Consider the following 17767-nt stretch of genomic DNA (forward strand, 5'->3'; position numbering starts at 1 on the left):
AGATGTGTTGGGAAATTATTGGTTGCAGCAGGCTTGAAGGAGGTGGAGATGAGCTCATCAGAATGGTGATGGTGTGACAATGGTGGTCAACGACAGTAGCATGGTGATGGTGGTGACAACTGAGGTGGGGTGGGACAGGGACAGTGGGGTTAGGGTTAGGTGTTTAGGAGAAGCTGAATATTGTAAAAGGTGGCTTCTGGGAAAAATAATTTCTTTTCCTCACTCTTGTGCTCCCATCTCTCACTCTATAAAACCTTGTCCTCCTTTTGACAATTGAACTTCCTGATCACTTGGCTGCAGCTCAAATTCGTAAAGTCTTTTTACAAGCAATTGTCTTAGAGGTCCTGGGAATTTTGAGAGAAGATTTTCATAATCTGGATGGATTTGGAGCAATTTCATTAATTTAGTCTTTTTCAGAAGGTCCCGTATTTTTCAGTAGGAAGTTTCTCTCCCAGGAAAAATTCAAATAATTGAAGAGGTGAAGGATGGGATAAGAAAACAATCAGAGTATAGGAGGACCAATTTTTCTTTAGTTAGATTATATGAGATGGTCTGCATCCTTTGTAATCATTAGTATTATATGATGATTCACTTTCCTTCTGCTTTCTGGGGTGAAAGAAATAGTTGTTTTTTTTTTGTTTTTGCTTTTTTTAAATATATGTTAGCTACACAGAAATTCTCTCTCTTTCTCTTTCTCTCTCTCTCTCTCTCTCTCTCTCTCTCTCTCTCTCTCTCTCTCTCTCTCTCTGTTTTGTTTGTGGTTTTCTTGATTTCCCCCTTGTTATGGTGGAAATTGGAAAAAATCTTAAATTGATCTGCTGGTCTCCTTTCTCCCTGAGACTGGACACCAAAGAGTGACTTTCGTTCTCTTCTACCGATCTGTGTATGATAGGAAGGAAAAATATAAAATTACAAGTATTTATGGGTTTTCCTTCCCTTGCATCCTAAGGTGCATTCCTTCGAAAGAAAGATCTGTTTATTTGGTTGAGTGGGGCCTTAAAAGGAGATGCCAATGGGAGAGGTGGAGAGAAGGGGCTGTAATTTTCAAGGAACGAGTGGGTGGCATTTTGGATGGGAGTATGGAGGAGAGAGGAAGAGGATTCTTTCTGGAGGCGGGAGGGAGGCAGTGTGTGTAGCAGCAACGCATCAGGATTTTTGGTCTTTGGGGAGAGGAGAAGAGGACAGGTGTTTTCAGAAGTTACCCTGGGAGTGATCCCTGGGAGAGATGCCTGAGGAGGAGTTTAAAGATTTCCAATGTGATGCATGTAGCAGCCTCCCTTCTGCCCTCAAGGCAAAAATCTACTGGCAGTGAGATTTTTGTTCCTTTTAGAAGTGACACCATGCTGAGGAGGGAGAAAAAAGGTCCCTCGTGCTTCGTGTGGTTAAACACCCAAAAAATAAAATCAAAGAATGTTTTTGTAATTGGATCCACCAACATAAGGTTAGTTTTAGGTAAGTCGATAGTTTTCTTTCTCCAAAACTATTTGTGGCAACAATTGTATTGTGCATAGATGGCTCCACATTTTATTTTTGATCACAGCATGGGAAATGGGAATTTGGAAGAAGGTGAAACAAGCCTTCAAATGCCCTGTTAGGATAATTATACTTGGGGTGTGTAAATCAACATAAAGCCACTGTGCTCTGGAGCAACATGGGAAAGGAAGCAGAGTATTACGTCTGACTTCTGTGGTTACGTCCTTTGCAGGGGTAACCAGTACAAAGACCTGGTGCTTGGCTGTCCTGACTTTGGGTGAAAGGACAGATGGACCTCCAGCAGTGTCAGGTTTTGCCTTCTCTGCCCCCAAAGGCTGTTACTTCAGGTGGATGGTTAGTGCACAGAGAGTAAATGGGAGAGGGCATTTGTTGAAAAGATCTTTGACTTTAACCAGTTATTCCTGTTTAATTAAAAAGAACTATATCTTGAAATAGAAGTGTTAGCTCATTATAAAGAACCCAATGAACTCTGTCACCGAGTACTTATAAAAATATATTTCAAAGGTTGACGACAAAGACATAAATCATAAAAAACATCTCAATAGAGCTCACTATATATAAACTAAAAACTTTTATATGTAAAAAAATGCCATACTATCATGTTTACAACTTATGAGTAAATGGTTCAAAATAAAAATGATATAGGTGAGGCAGAGAGAGAGAGAGAATGAATTAAACAAATGTTATGAGATGTTAACATTGGAAGACTCTAGGTAAAGGGTAGCTGGGAATTCTTTGAACTAGTCTTGCAATTTTTCCATTAGTATGGAATTATTTCAAAAGAAGAAGAATTTAAAAGATTAAATATTGCCATAAACAAAAAGCAGAGACACACACTAAATGGGAAAAGTATTTGTAACATTTTCGATAGACAATGCATGAATTCCTTAATATATAAATTATAAGAAAAAGACAAATGGCACAATAGAAAAGTTAAATGAACAGATAAGTTGTAAAAGACCTTTAAGTGTCTAACTAACGTGTGTGTGTATGTGTGTGTGTGTGTGGTCTAATTTATTATCAGTAAGGAAAAGTAAGTTTTGAAAGGCTGTGATAAAACTCTGCCTAACAAATAGTCTCTTCAAAAATAAACTACCAGAAAAAGTCCAAAGTCAGACGTATATGATGAGATGGATACAGCACCGCTGATGGATGTCTCGCCCGGTCCAATAATCCGGCTGCAATTTGGCAACCTAAATGTTTTTAAAGATGCCCAGCCTCTCTGACCTATTATTTCCTTTTACTTATTTGAATTTTATCCAGAGGTCCAAAATTACGTACAATGCAGTTCATTATAACATTACTTAAACAACATAATATTAAAAGTCTGATGAATAAGGACTACATCACTACGTGGTAGATTACTAAATAGATGTGAACAAAATCCTATTTTAGAAGAGCGTTTATTGGCGATGGGAAATGTTAACAATACGTACGTTGTTAACATTGGTTATCTTTGAACGGTGTCATTTTTGCTGTTTATGACTTTCTGATCCCACAAAAAGACATTTTACGTAGGTTTAGGAAGTAAGAGCAACTGTGATTCTCTTTCCGAAGGAACAGCATGGTTGTTGAAAAGCAGCTGAAAAGCCTCAGGAAAGTCAGGAGAGCCACTTTTGAAAAATGACATGGGCCTTATAATAAAATATTGCGTTTTCCCAACTTAAATGTTTTGTTTGACTCTGACAATTTGTATATTTGGGTAGTTTCAAAACACAAACTCCAGGGTGCCCTTTCTCTTTACGCCTGACTGTCAATATACCCATTATACATATATGATTTATAAATCTTTAAATTTAAGTATAGATAATCTAATCTCAAAAATAGAAGGGGGAACTAGAGATAATCTCGCTTTCTCATTTAATTGATAAGGAATTCAAAATCGAGAGAGATTAGGTAACTTGCTTAGTTCCTAGCCTTAGCGTATAATAAATAGCTTCTACAAATAATGAGAAAAATATAAAATCCACAAAGGGGCAGCTAATGATAAATATGAATAAGTGAGTTGCAAATGAAGAAAGGCAAGTGGGCAATAAACATGGAAATATGTTCAATCTCAAGAATAATGGGAAATGTAGATTTTTAAAAACCTATGTAATAACTTCATTTTGCTTACCAAAAGGCCCCATCCCAAACAAGCAAACAAACAAACACTCAGAAGGTCGGTCGCACAGTGAAAACTGTGGGGCAACAGCTGAGAAAGTTGTCACATCCTTGCAAACATCCCTCCCCTGCTACCTGGGTTGCACTCAATAACAATGCCTTAAGAAAAAAAAAAAGAAAGAAAAACATCGCAACAGGGCTAATTTTAACTATATGTTAATTTCATAATGCCAGTTTCAGTGCCAACATAATAGATCCTTGTTTGGCTCTTCTGGCACATTTAGAGGAGTCTGAGTTCTTAGCTCCCTTTTCAACCAAGGCCAAAAGGCTCTAATTTTGCTACTTAACATTTTAGGTATTCATATCTTAGAACAAACTCCTTTATGCTGTGAATCATAATTTTATGCAAAGTAGAGCTCATTGTAATGCCATAAATGTTAGCAGAATTCCCTTCCGATTACCTAGGAAGCAGCACTTAATTCCAGACTAATAAAATATCATATTAAAGCACTTTCTTACTTTCCTCTTTAAAAATCACTACTTTTCAATGAGTGATTTCAAACAGTCCTAATTTCAAATTAGGTGGAATAAAGCAATGAGAAAATTTTGGCAAGATCTGACTCCACTGTAGCTAATATTAAATACTGCCCCCCCCAACCAATTTTCCACTTGAGTTAATACGAAGTACATAACTTTTATAAGCACTGTGGCTGAAAGAGCCTACATACAAACAAGGTGCCACTTTTATTTGAAAATGCTGGCTGACTCAGTTTAAAAAAAAAAATACTCAATATTCTTACTCCTGATCATTTAAAAAAAAAAAAAGGTTTTCTTTTTATAAAGGTTAGTTGATTTCCTGTATTGCATAACAATAATATTATCTAGTATGTTTTTTAAAGAAGAAAATACGCTTGTTAAATTATGCACCTGAAGCAAGAACTTAGTTTCAATGTCTTACAACTTCATCGTGGTCTCCTTTTAGGTTTCTTAAAATAAACATGTAGCCCAGGACCATAGCAAAAGAGAGGAAAAAGGACAGTTTTATTTCATCCACAAACAAGGGAGTCTAATGTGATGATTTTCTCAGCTGAGCCCATTAACATATATTGAGCATATGTGTGTGTGGAGTAGATTTCTTTTGAAAATAGAACTACCATTAGTTTCTACGCTGTGAAGCAAATGCTAGGAAGGCATTTGGAGGCAGCTGGGGTTCCAGCTCAGCCTACAAGGAAAGCATCTGGCTTCCACAAGACTGGCTGAAAGCTGTCTTAGCCCAGAATTGTTCTGGAGTGAGCCCAGATTCCTAGCTCAGTCCTGAAAATGAGCTGACTTGGTCTTGGGGCTTCTGCTCAACAATAAAGTGGCCTGGACTATCTTGGACTCTAGAATAGGGGTCAGTAACGACAGTGCTTGGGTCAAGCTGGCTTGCTACCCGTTTTGTAAATAAAGCCAAGCTCATTAGTTTATATATAGTCCATGGCTTTTCGTGCTTCAATGAATTGAGTAGTATGCAAAGCCAGAGATATTTTTACCATCTTGCCCTTAACAAAAAAGTGCTGACCCCACTCTGTAAGAACCTAGGATGAATGGTCACTACCAGAACCTCAAAGCAAGCAAAACCGGTGTATAGCCTACTTTTATACCAAGTTTTATCATTTTCATATGTCTCAGGAGAGTATGTTCTTTGAGACTATCTTTGGAGAGCCACCACTGTGCAGCACTTGATTCCACGCTGTCTTTTATCAGACGGGACACTTTCTTTACGTTCTGCAGTACTGCTGTCTGACATCTGTGGGCTCACATATACCTTGTGGCTGCAAAGAAGGAGTGATGCCTCTGGTTCAAATATCTACTTGTAGCAGCACAAACATGGAGGCATTGCTAAACTTGATCTAGACAAATTTTCCACTGGATGAGCAGATTTACGACACAGAAGTGAGATTTAAATGGAGAAGATTACTGGCTAGGTTGGCAGTGGAATAAAAATGGGAAAAGGAGCATTTTGGTGCCTGTTAGCAAGAAGTCAGATGAGAAGATGAAATGTGATTTTGAGACCCTCACTTCTTATGGGTGTGAATCATTCTGGTGTTCCCAGGAACTCTATTTTTTTGTTGCACCAGGAACTCAAGTGTAGATGGATAGAGAGGCAAGGCGGTGACAGTGGGGAATGTAATGTGTCAGTAATTAGGTTTGTAAACTTCCAGAAGGTGGAGCAGCGATTTCAACTTCTCAAGTCTACCAGGGAATGGATTCTGGGAGGAACTGTCCTGCATGTTTAGTTTGTCACTGGGTGGAGAGGTGACATGAATAGATTATCGAAAGTCAGAGTGTTCCCATGACACTCCAAATTCTATCTATGGGTATCTGCCCTGCTGCCATAGGAGCCAAAAGGGCTGTCATGGGCTTGGTTCTGGGTTGGAACCTGGATAGCAGAGGTTGTAAGCTGACAGTCCATGGGTTGGTTCTGGTCAGCAGACACTTTGACTGGTGCATGAGTTTTTGACATTTTCATACATTAATTGCTTATATTTACAAACAGGGATATTTTATTTGAAACTTGGACTTACAACTTCTTTCGAAAATTCTAAATCTCTGGATAGACTGGGCTTTATCTTTGCCTGTCAATGAATGCCTAGAGTGGAGGAATGGATTCTCTTCAGAGAGAACCTGGGTTGTCCAGCTTTGTTAGTATGCCCAGTTTGTTTCAGGCATTAGTGTAGCTGCCTGGACCCTGAGGCCTCTGAGTTTGCAATCCCTGCTCTATGTATTACACAAAAAGTTTGTGCTAACGCAATCTTATGTTCCTCGAGGTCATCCTATTTCTCCTTTGTCCCTTGCTAAGAGTTTCTAGCTTACTTTATTTTATGTGATCTAATCATATTCCATTCTGACTCTACTGCCAAACAGAATGAACAGCTCTTTTGGGGGGAGACACCTAGACTCTGTGGTCTGTAAGTGTATAGAACTGTTTATTATACTGATTTGAATGGCTGTAAAGATTGAATGTATTTAGTATGTGAGGGTGATCTTAGGATGGCTAGAAACTAACCTTTGACAGTGAATTATCATGCACCCCCACTCCCTCATGTTTGCAGTAATGACGCATTTCACAGTAGCTGAAGAAGGAAGCACATTTGCAAAGACGTATTCGCAGGATGCATTTTCATTTAATAACACTTGTGGGTTTGGAAATAACTGCTGCAAAGACTCTCAGGTTGATCTTATAGAAACTCTATATCTTTCTTAGTGAAACAAAGATGGAGATGCACACAAAAAAATTTCAAAGTATAGATACCTGTCATACTGTTGGGAGTCATAGGTTAGTAGTCATTCTGGACCCTCTTTTTCACTGACATCTCCTACAAAGAAAAAGACAAGAAAAAATACCACAGGTTATAACCTGCATTTTCTGCAATGTTTTTGTTCCAAACAATATCACATCCATTAATTAGAGTGGGGTGATTTGTTACTCTCAAGTCAGAACCAGGGAAATGGAAGCATAGTCGGGCTCATGGTAGGTATAAGTTTACAAGACCTTTTAATTTTCATCTCAGGGTTCCTTCTATAAATATGTCTTTAAAATAATATTTTGTTTAAGATCACATGTCTATTTTTCATTTTCCCATTTCAAATTTGAAAGAAAGCTTCCAGTGTACTGACTTGTTGCTTTTCCTCAGAGCGGCTAAGATGTATTAGCATCTTCAATCTAGATCCTTGCCTCTCAAAGTGTGGTCTGTGGGCCAGCAATTTCAGCATCACTTGGGAGCTTGTTAGAAACAGATAATTTGGGTCCAAGCTCAAACCTACTCAATCAAATCTGCATTTAGACAAGATCCACGGGCAGTTCATGAGCACTTTAAAAAAGTGTCGGATTCTCTGCTCTAGAGAACAGAATCCATATTCTCATCTCCCCATTTGTGACTTTCTCTCAGTCAGTGCTAAACTCCTCCCCCTCCCCACTACATTAACGAGATCCAAGAGCAACAGACGGACTTGGCCGTTAGACCAGGGAAGGAGGCACGGTGGACGTCAGTATCCAGAGGTGCTCTAGCGGAGGGAAGAATGTTGAAGGATGTACACAGGCAGATAAACAGATGACTGATGAATGTGGGTCAGAGTCTGTCAGAATACAGCTGGAGACAGAAGCAGAATTCAATTTCTTTTTCTAGAAGAGGCTTCTGCATTCAGCGGTAGATAGTGGCAGCATGGTGACTTGAGAATAGTACTGAAGTCCAAGGCATGGGTTCCAGGGTCAATGCTGTCACTTACTAGCTATGGGATCATGACAAGTAATTCCAAAGCATTGGAATCTCCATTTCTTCATGTGCAAAATGAGGAAAATAATACCCACTCTACCTACTTCACAAGGCTGATGTTTCCGAGGTTTAAAAATGGTATGAGTGAAAGGACTGGGTCAACCGTAATGCACTCTGCACAAAAAACCACCGGAAGAGGAGGAAATACATTGATGTTAAATAACTGGTAGGAGAAGAGGAAATATGTGGAAGAGGGAGTATTTAGATTATGTTTAAAACAGGGATTTATATATGGCCTTTCATTCTATCTCATGCCAATACTGCAGCACTGAATTCATACCTTGATCATTGTTCTTGTTACACCTGTGGTAAGTACATGTTTATGTGGTTACCTTTCCCACTAGACTATAGTCTCTCTGCGGCAGGAACTGTCTTTGTCGTTTTCATATCTTCTGTGTTGAGCAGAGTGTCAGATACAGGATAGGTACTCAACAAATATGTTGAATAACTGAATAAAATAAAATCAATGAAAGTTGATGTGGCATGATATAAGCCATGAATTGGGATCTGGAAGAAGAGATGTATATTAACTACTAGGCAAATGCATTCTTGCTGCTGATTCACATTTCAAGGGTCGCCAGTTATAAGCCCTCGGGCTCCATCTTCACACACCTGTTCAGCTGGGTTCCGAGTGAGAGGGGCCAGGTTCTGAGCGCTCAGACCACACTTATAGTCTTGAGTGTCTAGACTCTTGCTCTTCTTAGAAGCTAAGATGCCATTAACTGCCCCCTCCCAACCTATGGCAGTGACCACGTTTTCAAATGACATTGTCCCTGAATGTTCAGAGAAGATGAGAAACTTGGCTCAAACTGAGTCAATGACAATGTTCCACCTTTGGCCAAGGTGGTTCAAGACCTGAGATAATAAGATGCTTTTCAGGATTTTGGAGAGAGAAAGAAAGAGAGCGGTAGGGAGGAAGGAAAAGAGAGATAGAGGAAAAGTTTACTAGTCCCTCTCTGGTGGCACAATTTATGAGAAGCTAAAACTCTAAAACTGTTTGAGGCCATGTATTTCTCAGCCACATGGAAGAAGCCTGTCTGAAGGTGAGAGAGAGGAAGAATCTGACATTCACAGAAAACCTCAGGTGAGAACCCCTGCTTTCAGTTCTCCTCCAGAAGCCAAGCTATATTCATCCCGATCCTACAAAGATCTGGCTCCTCAACCCTTTCCATTTTTACATAAGTTGATTCCAGTCAGGAACATGGGTAACTCCTATAAATTATGCCGGTTTTAAGGAGGAGACCAGTATGATCCAATTTGCATTTTTACAGCTCCACATGTAGAGTGAAAGCAGACCAGTCAGGGGGCCATGCAGGTCTGGGGGAGAGATGAAGGTGGCCAGGACTTTGGTGGTGGCAGTGGAGGTGGTGAGAGGGTGAGGGACTCAAGGGACATTTAGGAGGTGGAAATACTAAGACAGTGATAAATGTGACAGAGCATTTAATGCTGGGATCGACACAAGGGATGCAAATAGGTTAAGACCAGAGGCTCTCAGGTCTCAAGGGATTTATAATCCATTTTACAAGCTGGATGGGAAGGCAGAGCCTATTGGCAAGCTGTAGCTAAAAATAAAAGCCACAGACGTCCTGGGCCAAGGGGGCGGTGCTGAGAAACACTCAGGGCTAAGTCGTCCTCTGGGATGAAAGGTGTGGCTCTCAATAATAAAAGCTCAGAAGGGACAGCAGCTTGGCACAGGGCGTATGATCTGGGGGGTGGGGAGGGGCCAGGAAATGGCTGCATGAATGAAGCTGCAAATGCAGTTTGGGGCCAGATGGTGAAGGGTCTTGAAAGGTTTGCTGTAAAATTTGGACTTTATCCTGTGGGAAATGGGGAGTCATGGGAGATCTTTACGGGCATGAGCCTATTTGAGAACGATAACTGCCTCAGTGGAGGGGGACTCCTCAGGAGCTCATCCGCTGGTGGCACCTCTACATGGAGTCTTTAGTTTTCCAGCTTTAGTGTTCAAGGCCACAAACCTGGACTAGGGCCGGAGAGGACACCCAGAACTCCATCTTGTAAAGCTCCACCGCATGCCTTTCATCCCCTTGTGTTACATTTGTCCCCAGTGGTAACTACGACATTGAAGGGATGACTGGAAAAAAACACCCCTTGAAAAATCTTTCCATATGGACCTAGTGAGGCACTGCTTATACAATCTGGACATAATGAAAATAAAACACCACATCGCCCCCATGTCTCTACGTATGCTTTTTCTGGAGAAAATGATTGTGGTCTTTGTAAGGCCACCTTCGTTAGTTTGCTTCTCCTTGGCTCTCTCAGGAGAAGGGGCACCAGAGCTTCATGTGGCCCATTGTGTCAGAACCCTGGGACACACAGGGTTTATGTTAATGCTTCAGCTGGTGCTTCATGGGCTTCATGGGCAGTGGGGTGTGGTGTGGGTAACTTTCATATGCAAATCTCTTGGTTCAGTTTAAAGGGTCAGATGCTCAAGTGCGAGGCTATTATAGACTCAGAGCTGAGACCATTAACACTGGGAAGCTCTCAGAGGAGGGCAGGCTCATCCTTTCACTGGGCACTGAGTAAACGTGAATGCTCTCCACCTCCTAAACAAAAGGATTCATTTTCAAAGTTGTGGTGATATGAGTGGAGAGCGCAGCTTGGGGATGTGTCTTGATGTTGTGTTTACACAGCAAGCAACCATATTTTTACAAAGTTTATTGGATATTGTGGTTACTGGCCACTGTGGGAGGTCCTGAGATGGGGCCAGAGCCCCTCACCCTACTCGTCCCCACTTTGGCCTTGACACTGCTGTCTGCAGCATCTGAAAACACAGCTGGGTGGAGGCAAATGCCTGTCCCCTCAGAGTGGGCTGCACCCTACGCGAGGAAGGCAATGAGGTTGTGGATTTCTGTTGTGGGCCTCTTGCCCTCACTTTGAAAAGCACTCCTCTCTCTCCTGGAGTTTCCCTCCTATCCCCTTTCCCTCTGAGGGAAGAGCCCATTTACCTCAAACCTTGCACCTTGACATTCAGAAAACATTTTTAAGGACAAGTTCAACCCCAGGTGTGGAGAAAAGACTCCTGGACTGGGAATCATTCCAGATGGTTTTGAGTCTCAATTCAGTAGTTCGAGTCTCTTTGGACAGGTTCCTCAACTCTCTGAGCCCCATTTGTGAAGTGAAATCACAGTTCTTAACTTTTAGGTTATGATGAGGGCAAAGAGAATCTGAAAATGCTTTATAAATTTAAAAGTAGAACTCCAGTGTAAGTTCCTGAAAGATTTCTTCATTATTATAGTCACTATTATTACAATCTACTCATCTCCGGGCCAGCCCCAAACATGCCTAAGGTGTGTAAAACTGGAGCTCCTATCTGCCCTCCACTTGAGGTGTCCTGAGGTGGTTTCAAGACTCTTAACAGCACAGAAGCCCAATTTCCCTGGACCCCATCATCACGGAGGTAAAATGGAGATGAAACTGCTCCTCTCTACTCTGCCATTCTCTTCTTCCCAGACCGAATTTTACCTTTTTGTGCATTTTTTTTCTGCTTTCAAGATTGCCTTTCATGTTCATTGAAATTTGTTACGAGGGACAACAAAGGTTGGGTACACAGATGAATTCGTACCCAATTTTATAGCATCCTAAATACAACCTGAGTTGTCCTTCTCTGACATCTTTGCATTTTAATAGTAAATCTAGGATTCAATGAAGTAAATATATAATGGTTGAATGCCTGATGATAGTAATAACTTTAGAACTCAAATATTTAAGAGAACAGAGGCAAGGTATCTTTGAATCATACCACATATGATCCACTTTTTCCATTTAATAAAACTAACCCTATTTGTGAATAGAGCATATAAAAAGTAAGAGAAAAAAAATTAAAAGCCAGCATAGTTAGATCGGGGATGGGGCTAGTTAAAAAAAAAACAATAAGACTCTGAATTAGTTAATAAAGATGTGGAAAAATAGTAGTAGCTCTGCTTTGTGCTGTGGCCCACGTCTCAATCCTAGTGGATCACCTCTTAGAAGAGAAGGCAGAGTTGAAAGTCCTCTTCTGGGTATGGTAGGAAATAAGCGCCCCACATAAGCGACATCAGCAAATGACTATTGAATGGCAAAGCTATGAATTTGATTTCAGATTTGCAGCATTAGCTGTAAGTGTTTTGCCTTTAGGGAGTGAGATAATACAACCAGGATCTGTGGTTTAATTTTGTTCTTGGCAATGATTAATCTTTACTTTTAACCCATCTACTCTTTTTAATTCAAGTTCAACAACGATCTCATTCTGGGGCTCACTTCTATTCTTTCTTTTAACCTATGTCCATGCCAAATCATTGTCCCCCTCTCTCCTTCTTTCCATCTCTCTCCCAGGCAAAGTCACCATGACATGGAAAGAGTGTGGGCCTAGCCACTTATCAACGGAATGACATGGGTGATGTAAAGAACAAAGGGTTGGGTTCCCAACATACATATAAGGCCATCCACCTCAAAGGGGGAATTTATAAATTAAATAGGATAAGTGCACTTGACATATAGTAGATTTCTTCTGTCTTTGGGTGCTAGATTCTGGGGCTACAGTGTAAGTAAAATCATGTTTCTGCTTTGAGGACTAAGTCAGCAGTGTTGGGAGTAGGGTTCTTGGGGTTGGAGTGAGCTTTAAAACAAACAAAAAAGCCCTCTGTGAGTCTCAAACGATCTGCCACTTTAATTTATTGTCACGCTGAGTGAAACTTGGAACAATTTTTAGCCACATAATATAGTGATAGAAAAGTCAAGATAAAAACAGCCAGTAAAAGTTTTATGAGGCTATCTCTAAAAGAATCCGCTTGACTGCCTGCTATGTTTATAGCGCATTTTCCTTGGAGCTCTACAGGTGGGCTCTCCTTCTCTGCAGGTGGACTATCATCTCCGAATGCGTCTAAGAAATGGAAGCTAGCTAGTCTTTTCAGAGGAAGCAGATGGGTGGTTTGAGGAAACGTCTAAGATAGCAGGAGAAACAACTTCAACAGATGGCCTCTTGGCCGAAGCAAGTGATTGGAACTGTCTCTACTGACACCTGGTGGAGAGTAGGGCAGCTTTCCTGTGCCAAAGAAAACAAGTGTGTGTGTGCATGTGCCTGCTTGTGAGTGTTTGTGTGTTTTGAATAGACGTGAAACGCCTTCATCATGTCAGGGGAGTTAAGTAACTCCCGAGGAAGGAGTGTACCCTGCAGAACCATCAGATGCCTGATTATATAATTGTGGTCAGGTGACTCACTGAGACACGTGCGTGAAAAACAACAAATGAGAATGTGAAAATAAAACATTAGAAGTAAATTAAATAATTTATTACTAATTTCTTAAAAGTGTTCGATGACCAATAAGCCAACAACAACAAATAAGAACCCACCCCCTTTCCCAACCCTTATGACAGGTTCATAAGAAAAGATGCTACTACTTGACCACAGGCCAGAGCTATCTCCATCTCAGGTTGATGGCATTGCTCAGACTGAGCTGGTGCTTTGCTGCCTCTAGAATCTGCTGTAAACTCTGTATAGATTTTTAACCCTGGGATAAAAAGAATAATCTTCCTAAGGAGCGGTTGTGAAGACTGCTTTGTCCCTAAAATTCCTTGAAGAGGAAAACATAATTCTCTTGATAAATATAGTTGTAATTGTTTACTACTTCTTAAATGCCAAGCAGCGGGTGGGGTAGGGGACTACACTGCAAAGTTCCTCCAGAAATATATTTCCTGAACTTTAGTTTCCATGTTCCCTTCATTGACTTCTTGTCTGATGCTCCTTGATGAAGGTCCCTGTCACTAACTTTATTGGAAAATTTCTATGGTCCTGTGAGGTGTCATAAACATACCAGAGCACACACATGGCCTCGATGGTGTCTTTTAATAATGTTTTAAAGGCAATTTTCAGGAATGTACCAGAGCAATTATTAGTACCAATTTGTAAGAATTCATTCATTATATTTAGGTCATAAAGAAAGGGCTGGGGGCACTGAATAAAAATGTAGGCTGTTATTTTTTAAAAATCGCAGGGACTGTAGTTAAGGGTTAAGTCAGGGAGCCGGGCTGGGTAGATCTAGGTGGCTCGAAGGTAAGAAAGAAAGAAGCCCCTAAGGATTCATGTAGTTTTCTTACAGTTACCCCCACCCCTCGACATTTAGGTTAAACTTAGGATGTATATTTCCTTAAATGTGCTAGCTCATATATATGATTCTGACCAGAAAGCGTACAGTCAAAACACGTCTCTTCCTGGGCGTTGGTGATTCTATAATACAGAGATTCCCACCTTTCTCAGTTCCTGGCACCCTTAGTATATCAGTAATTTTTGTTCCACAGTGACCTCAGGTCAAAGGAAACATTTAAATGTTTTATTTATTAAGTGCTTAGGCCCAAACAGCCTAATAGTATGTTTGTGTGGTGTCTGACAGTTGTTGGGTTTCTCTCAAAACTCAAAGACATTCCATTGTGTTCCTATGAGTTTTCTTGATGCCTTGGTACAGAGTTTGGGGACCACAACTGTACCAGTTTTGGGAAGTAGTGAAAAGTTCAAGGGTGTGGTTTACATAATCTCATTTCGCCCCTCACTCTCTGTGAGACCATGGCCATATAATTTGACCTTTCTGCTTCATACAGCTAAGAGAGCCAGGCCAGCATACGATGTGGAGTAGAGAATAAGAGAATGAGACAGAGCAGCCTTTTCAGTGTATAAGCAATCTTCAGGATAAGCAAAACTTGACCATCATTGGTAGTGCTTCTTGAGCCCTATCGTATGAAGAGAGTGTGAGGAAGTCTCTAAAAAGTAAAAGAACAGAGCCCTTGCATTGTCTAAGAAGGGGGATGCAATAAGTCACGTTACCACTGGGAATTACAGGGATGCCAAAGGTAGGAGAGAAGTTGGCCTCACTAATTTCTTAGGTGAAAATCTGACAAATGAGCATGAGATATTAAAATGCCAGAAGACTTGTACAAGTAGATCTATAAATGGCAGGTTGCCTGCTTTTCCGTTCTGTTCCCTTTCTGACTGATATGTAGCAATGAAGCGACATACAAACTAAACTAGTGGTTCTCAAACTTTGGCAATTACCTTGAAGGCTTGTTAAAACAGAATGCTGGGCTCCACACCAGACTTTCTGATTTAGCTAGTTTGGGGGTGGGGTGGGTGGGTCTGGGAGTCTGTATTTCTAACAAAGTCCCAGGTGATCTGACTATACTTTCCAGGAATCACATGTTGGGAGCCACCAGCCTAGATGGTTTGGGAACATGTTAGAGGAGCTGAGGCACCATCTTGGTAGGCTACACTTGATGATGGGCAGGCATCCCTACTTCTCCATTCCTGACCAGCACGGCCAGCCTTGTCTAGAACATTTCCAGGGAAGAGGCGCTTACCAAAGCATCCAGCTCTGTTGGTGACTAGTTAGTTACCTTCTTCGATGGCCACTTGAATTTTAAGTGGGTGCCCTTGAATTTGAAACACTCAAGTCTTGAAGTAATAAAGAGTTGAGACATGATATGTTCAGGAAGTTTGCATTTTCAAAAAAGTTAGCTCTGCACTCATGTTAACTTATAAGTTTGGGGCACAATTATGGAGCCTGTAGGAAAAGTGGTTCTTAATCTCAAGGAGGAGGCTACTGCAGAATCAGTGGAAGAGACTTGCTCACTGTCTTCGGGACTGGGCCCAGGCATGTGTACCTAGGAAAGGTTTCCCAGCTGGTTCTGTTGAGAACTTCTGCTCATAAGAGAAGTGCCAAGTCTGAGCCTGAGTGTGGGGATAGGTCACCCTATTGTCACTCTCTTACTCCTGAAGCCATTCACCTGCTGGTATGAGGCCACATACATGCTCATTGGTTTGGATTTGCCGGACACATCCCTGCCGTTATTATGTCCTATCTGACTTCCATGGGCCTGTAGAGAAATTTCTTCCCTTGCCTCTTGCCACCCTTCCTTGGGTGTTGGCAAAATCACGGCTGCTGTGGTTTATTCAAAGCACTTTGCTAATTAAAAACCATCAGCTATGCACTGGAGAACACATTTAAAAAGTAGTCCATGTTCTAGTATCAGGAGGTCAGTTACAGCTGACCAGTGGACTTCAGTACTCAGTCCACACTCACCTTCCTCTCTGTCCCATGTCATTTCCTTAGAGCAGGGTTCTCAGGGTGTGATTGCCAGGTCAGTGTCAGCATCACCTGGAAACTCTTTAAGAAATGCCAATGCTTAGGCTCACCCCAGACCCACCGAATCAGAAACTCTGCAGGTGGGGTCCAGCCGTCTGTTTTAATAAGCCCTCTGATACATGCTGGGGTCCGGATGCATGCTGGAGTTGGGAACTACTGCTTCACGTAGTAGTTCTGCACTTCCCCGCTCACTGCCACAGATTAGAAGGTCTTCCAAAAGCAGGGACCTCCGGACTGCCCCAGTGATCAGCACATAGCAGATACTCAAGAAACATTTGTTAGTTACTGAAGCTAGGGCAGCTCTACTTCCTGGTCACAAGAGTGAATACACACTCCCTCGGCATGCCACCTCTGAGAGGCTGCCGACCACGCTGTGTCTAAATCAGCTCCCTTCTTATGGGTTGTATTTTCCATATTTATAAATCAACTTTCCCTAAATCCTCTCCAAGATTTTTTTTTTTTTTTATCATTCCTTTGAGCTCAGGAAGCCAAAAACAAGATGCAATATTTTAGCCAGTGTCTGTTTCCTGCTGGGGGGAAGGGCTGTTCTGCATAATTCTTAAATTCCATGCTCCCAGCATCATGATTATTTTCTGAACAATAGAATGAGATTGCTGATTCATGTTTGGCTCACGGCTCCAAGCATCTTTTTTCCTGCTGTACTTGTGCCCATGGAACGCAATAATGTTCTATTCATCCCTCTGAATTAGAAATGCCAACAGCTCAGATATGCAACCGAAGGGGCCTTTTCCCCTTTGGCTTATTTAAAGCCTTCCCACAAATAACACATTTTGAAATACTATACGACATTCACTTTAAGCCATTTCGCTTGGGCAAGGACAGTTAGACCTTATCTTTTTATTGGCAGCTCCCCGCACAATGCCTGGCACACTATAATTACAGTTCTCAAAAGATGCTTATTTGAATGAATTGCATACCCACTTCCTGGGGTTCCAGCCTTATCCTTCTATGCTGCCCTGACACAGCACAACCAGCCTTCCTTCAGGAGTGTGGAGAAAGCCCATTCACTTGTTTGGATCCAGCCAAAGAATGCGATTGAGCGCCTCAAAGTCTGGTAGTCCACGTGGGCTCCATCCAGTCCCATCCCAGTTGGCACACTGTCTGTAGTGCCATTTCTGGCCTTGCTGTAGCAGTGAGATCTCTGGTCCCCTTGAAACAGCCTTGCCAATAAGCTTTGCCAATAAGCGGTTGCGGCCAACTGTGGGATTTTGTTTCCCAGATGCAAAGTCAAACAGGTGAGACTACTGAGTGCTCCTGAATCTCTAAAGGTCAACCTGAGCCGCACATGTGAATCGCTTGGGCAGCTCTGCAAAGTCTAGTGCCCAGGCTGCACCCCAAACCAATTAGTGCTTTGTAGCTCAGGCCTCAGTTTTGTAAAGCTGCCCAGGAGATTCAGATGGGTAGCCAAGGCTGAGAACCACTGCCCTAAAGTGGCCTCTGAGATAGTATCTGGGACGTCTCCCTCTTTTGCTCTCGCTCCCTTCTGACCTCTTCTCAATGCAACAGAGTGGTTCTCTGAGGCTATAATTCAGAGCATGGTAGCCACTGCTCAAAATTCTGCCGTGGTCCCCAGACCTGCCCATTGGCCTCTCTGTCGTGGTCTCCTGCATCTCTCCCCATTTCGGCTCCTTGCCGTTCCTCGAACGTGTCACCTGTGCCCCCACCAGAGAGCCTTTGCCCTGGGATTGTTTCTGAAACACTTGT

General features: G+C 41.8%; 1 protein-coding gene across 7 annotated transcripts in view; it reads right to left on the reverse strand.

Annotated features, from left to right (window-relative positions):
- The window catches only part of THRB (thyroid hormone receptor beta), a 319642-nt gene that overhangs the window by 82368 nt on the left and 219507 nt on the right, over positions 1–17767 (reverse strand). For all 7 annotated transcript variants that reach the window (XM_016124883.2, XM_016124877.2, XM_016124879.2 and 4 more), the window contains exon 3: positions 6893–6956. In XM_016124883.2, the coding sequence (XP_015980369.1) occupies positions 6893–6914 (22 nt within the window). In that variant the 5' untranslated portion in view covers positions 6915–6956. The remainder of the gene's footprint in view (positions 1–6892; positions 6957–17767) is intronic.

Source organism: Rousettus aegyptiacus, unplaced genomic scaffold (assembly GCF_014176215.1).
Source record: "Rousettus aegyptiacus isolate mRouAeg1 unplaced genomic scaffold, mRouAeg1.p scaffold_m13_p_4, whole genome shotgun sequence".
In the NCBI taxonomy this organism is placed as follows: Eukaryota; Metazoa; Chordata; class Mammalia; order Chiroptera; family Pteropodidae; genus Rousettus; species Rousettus aegyptiacus.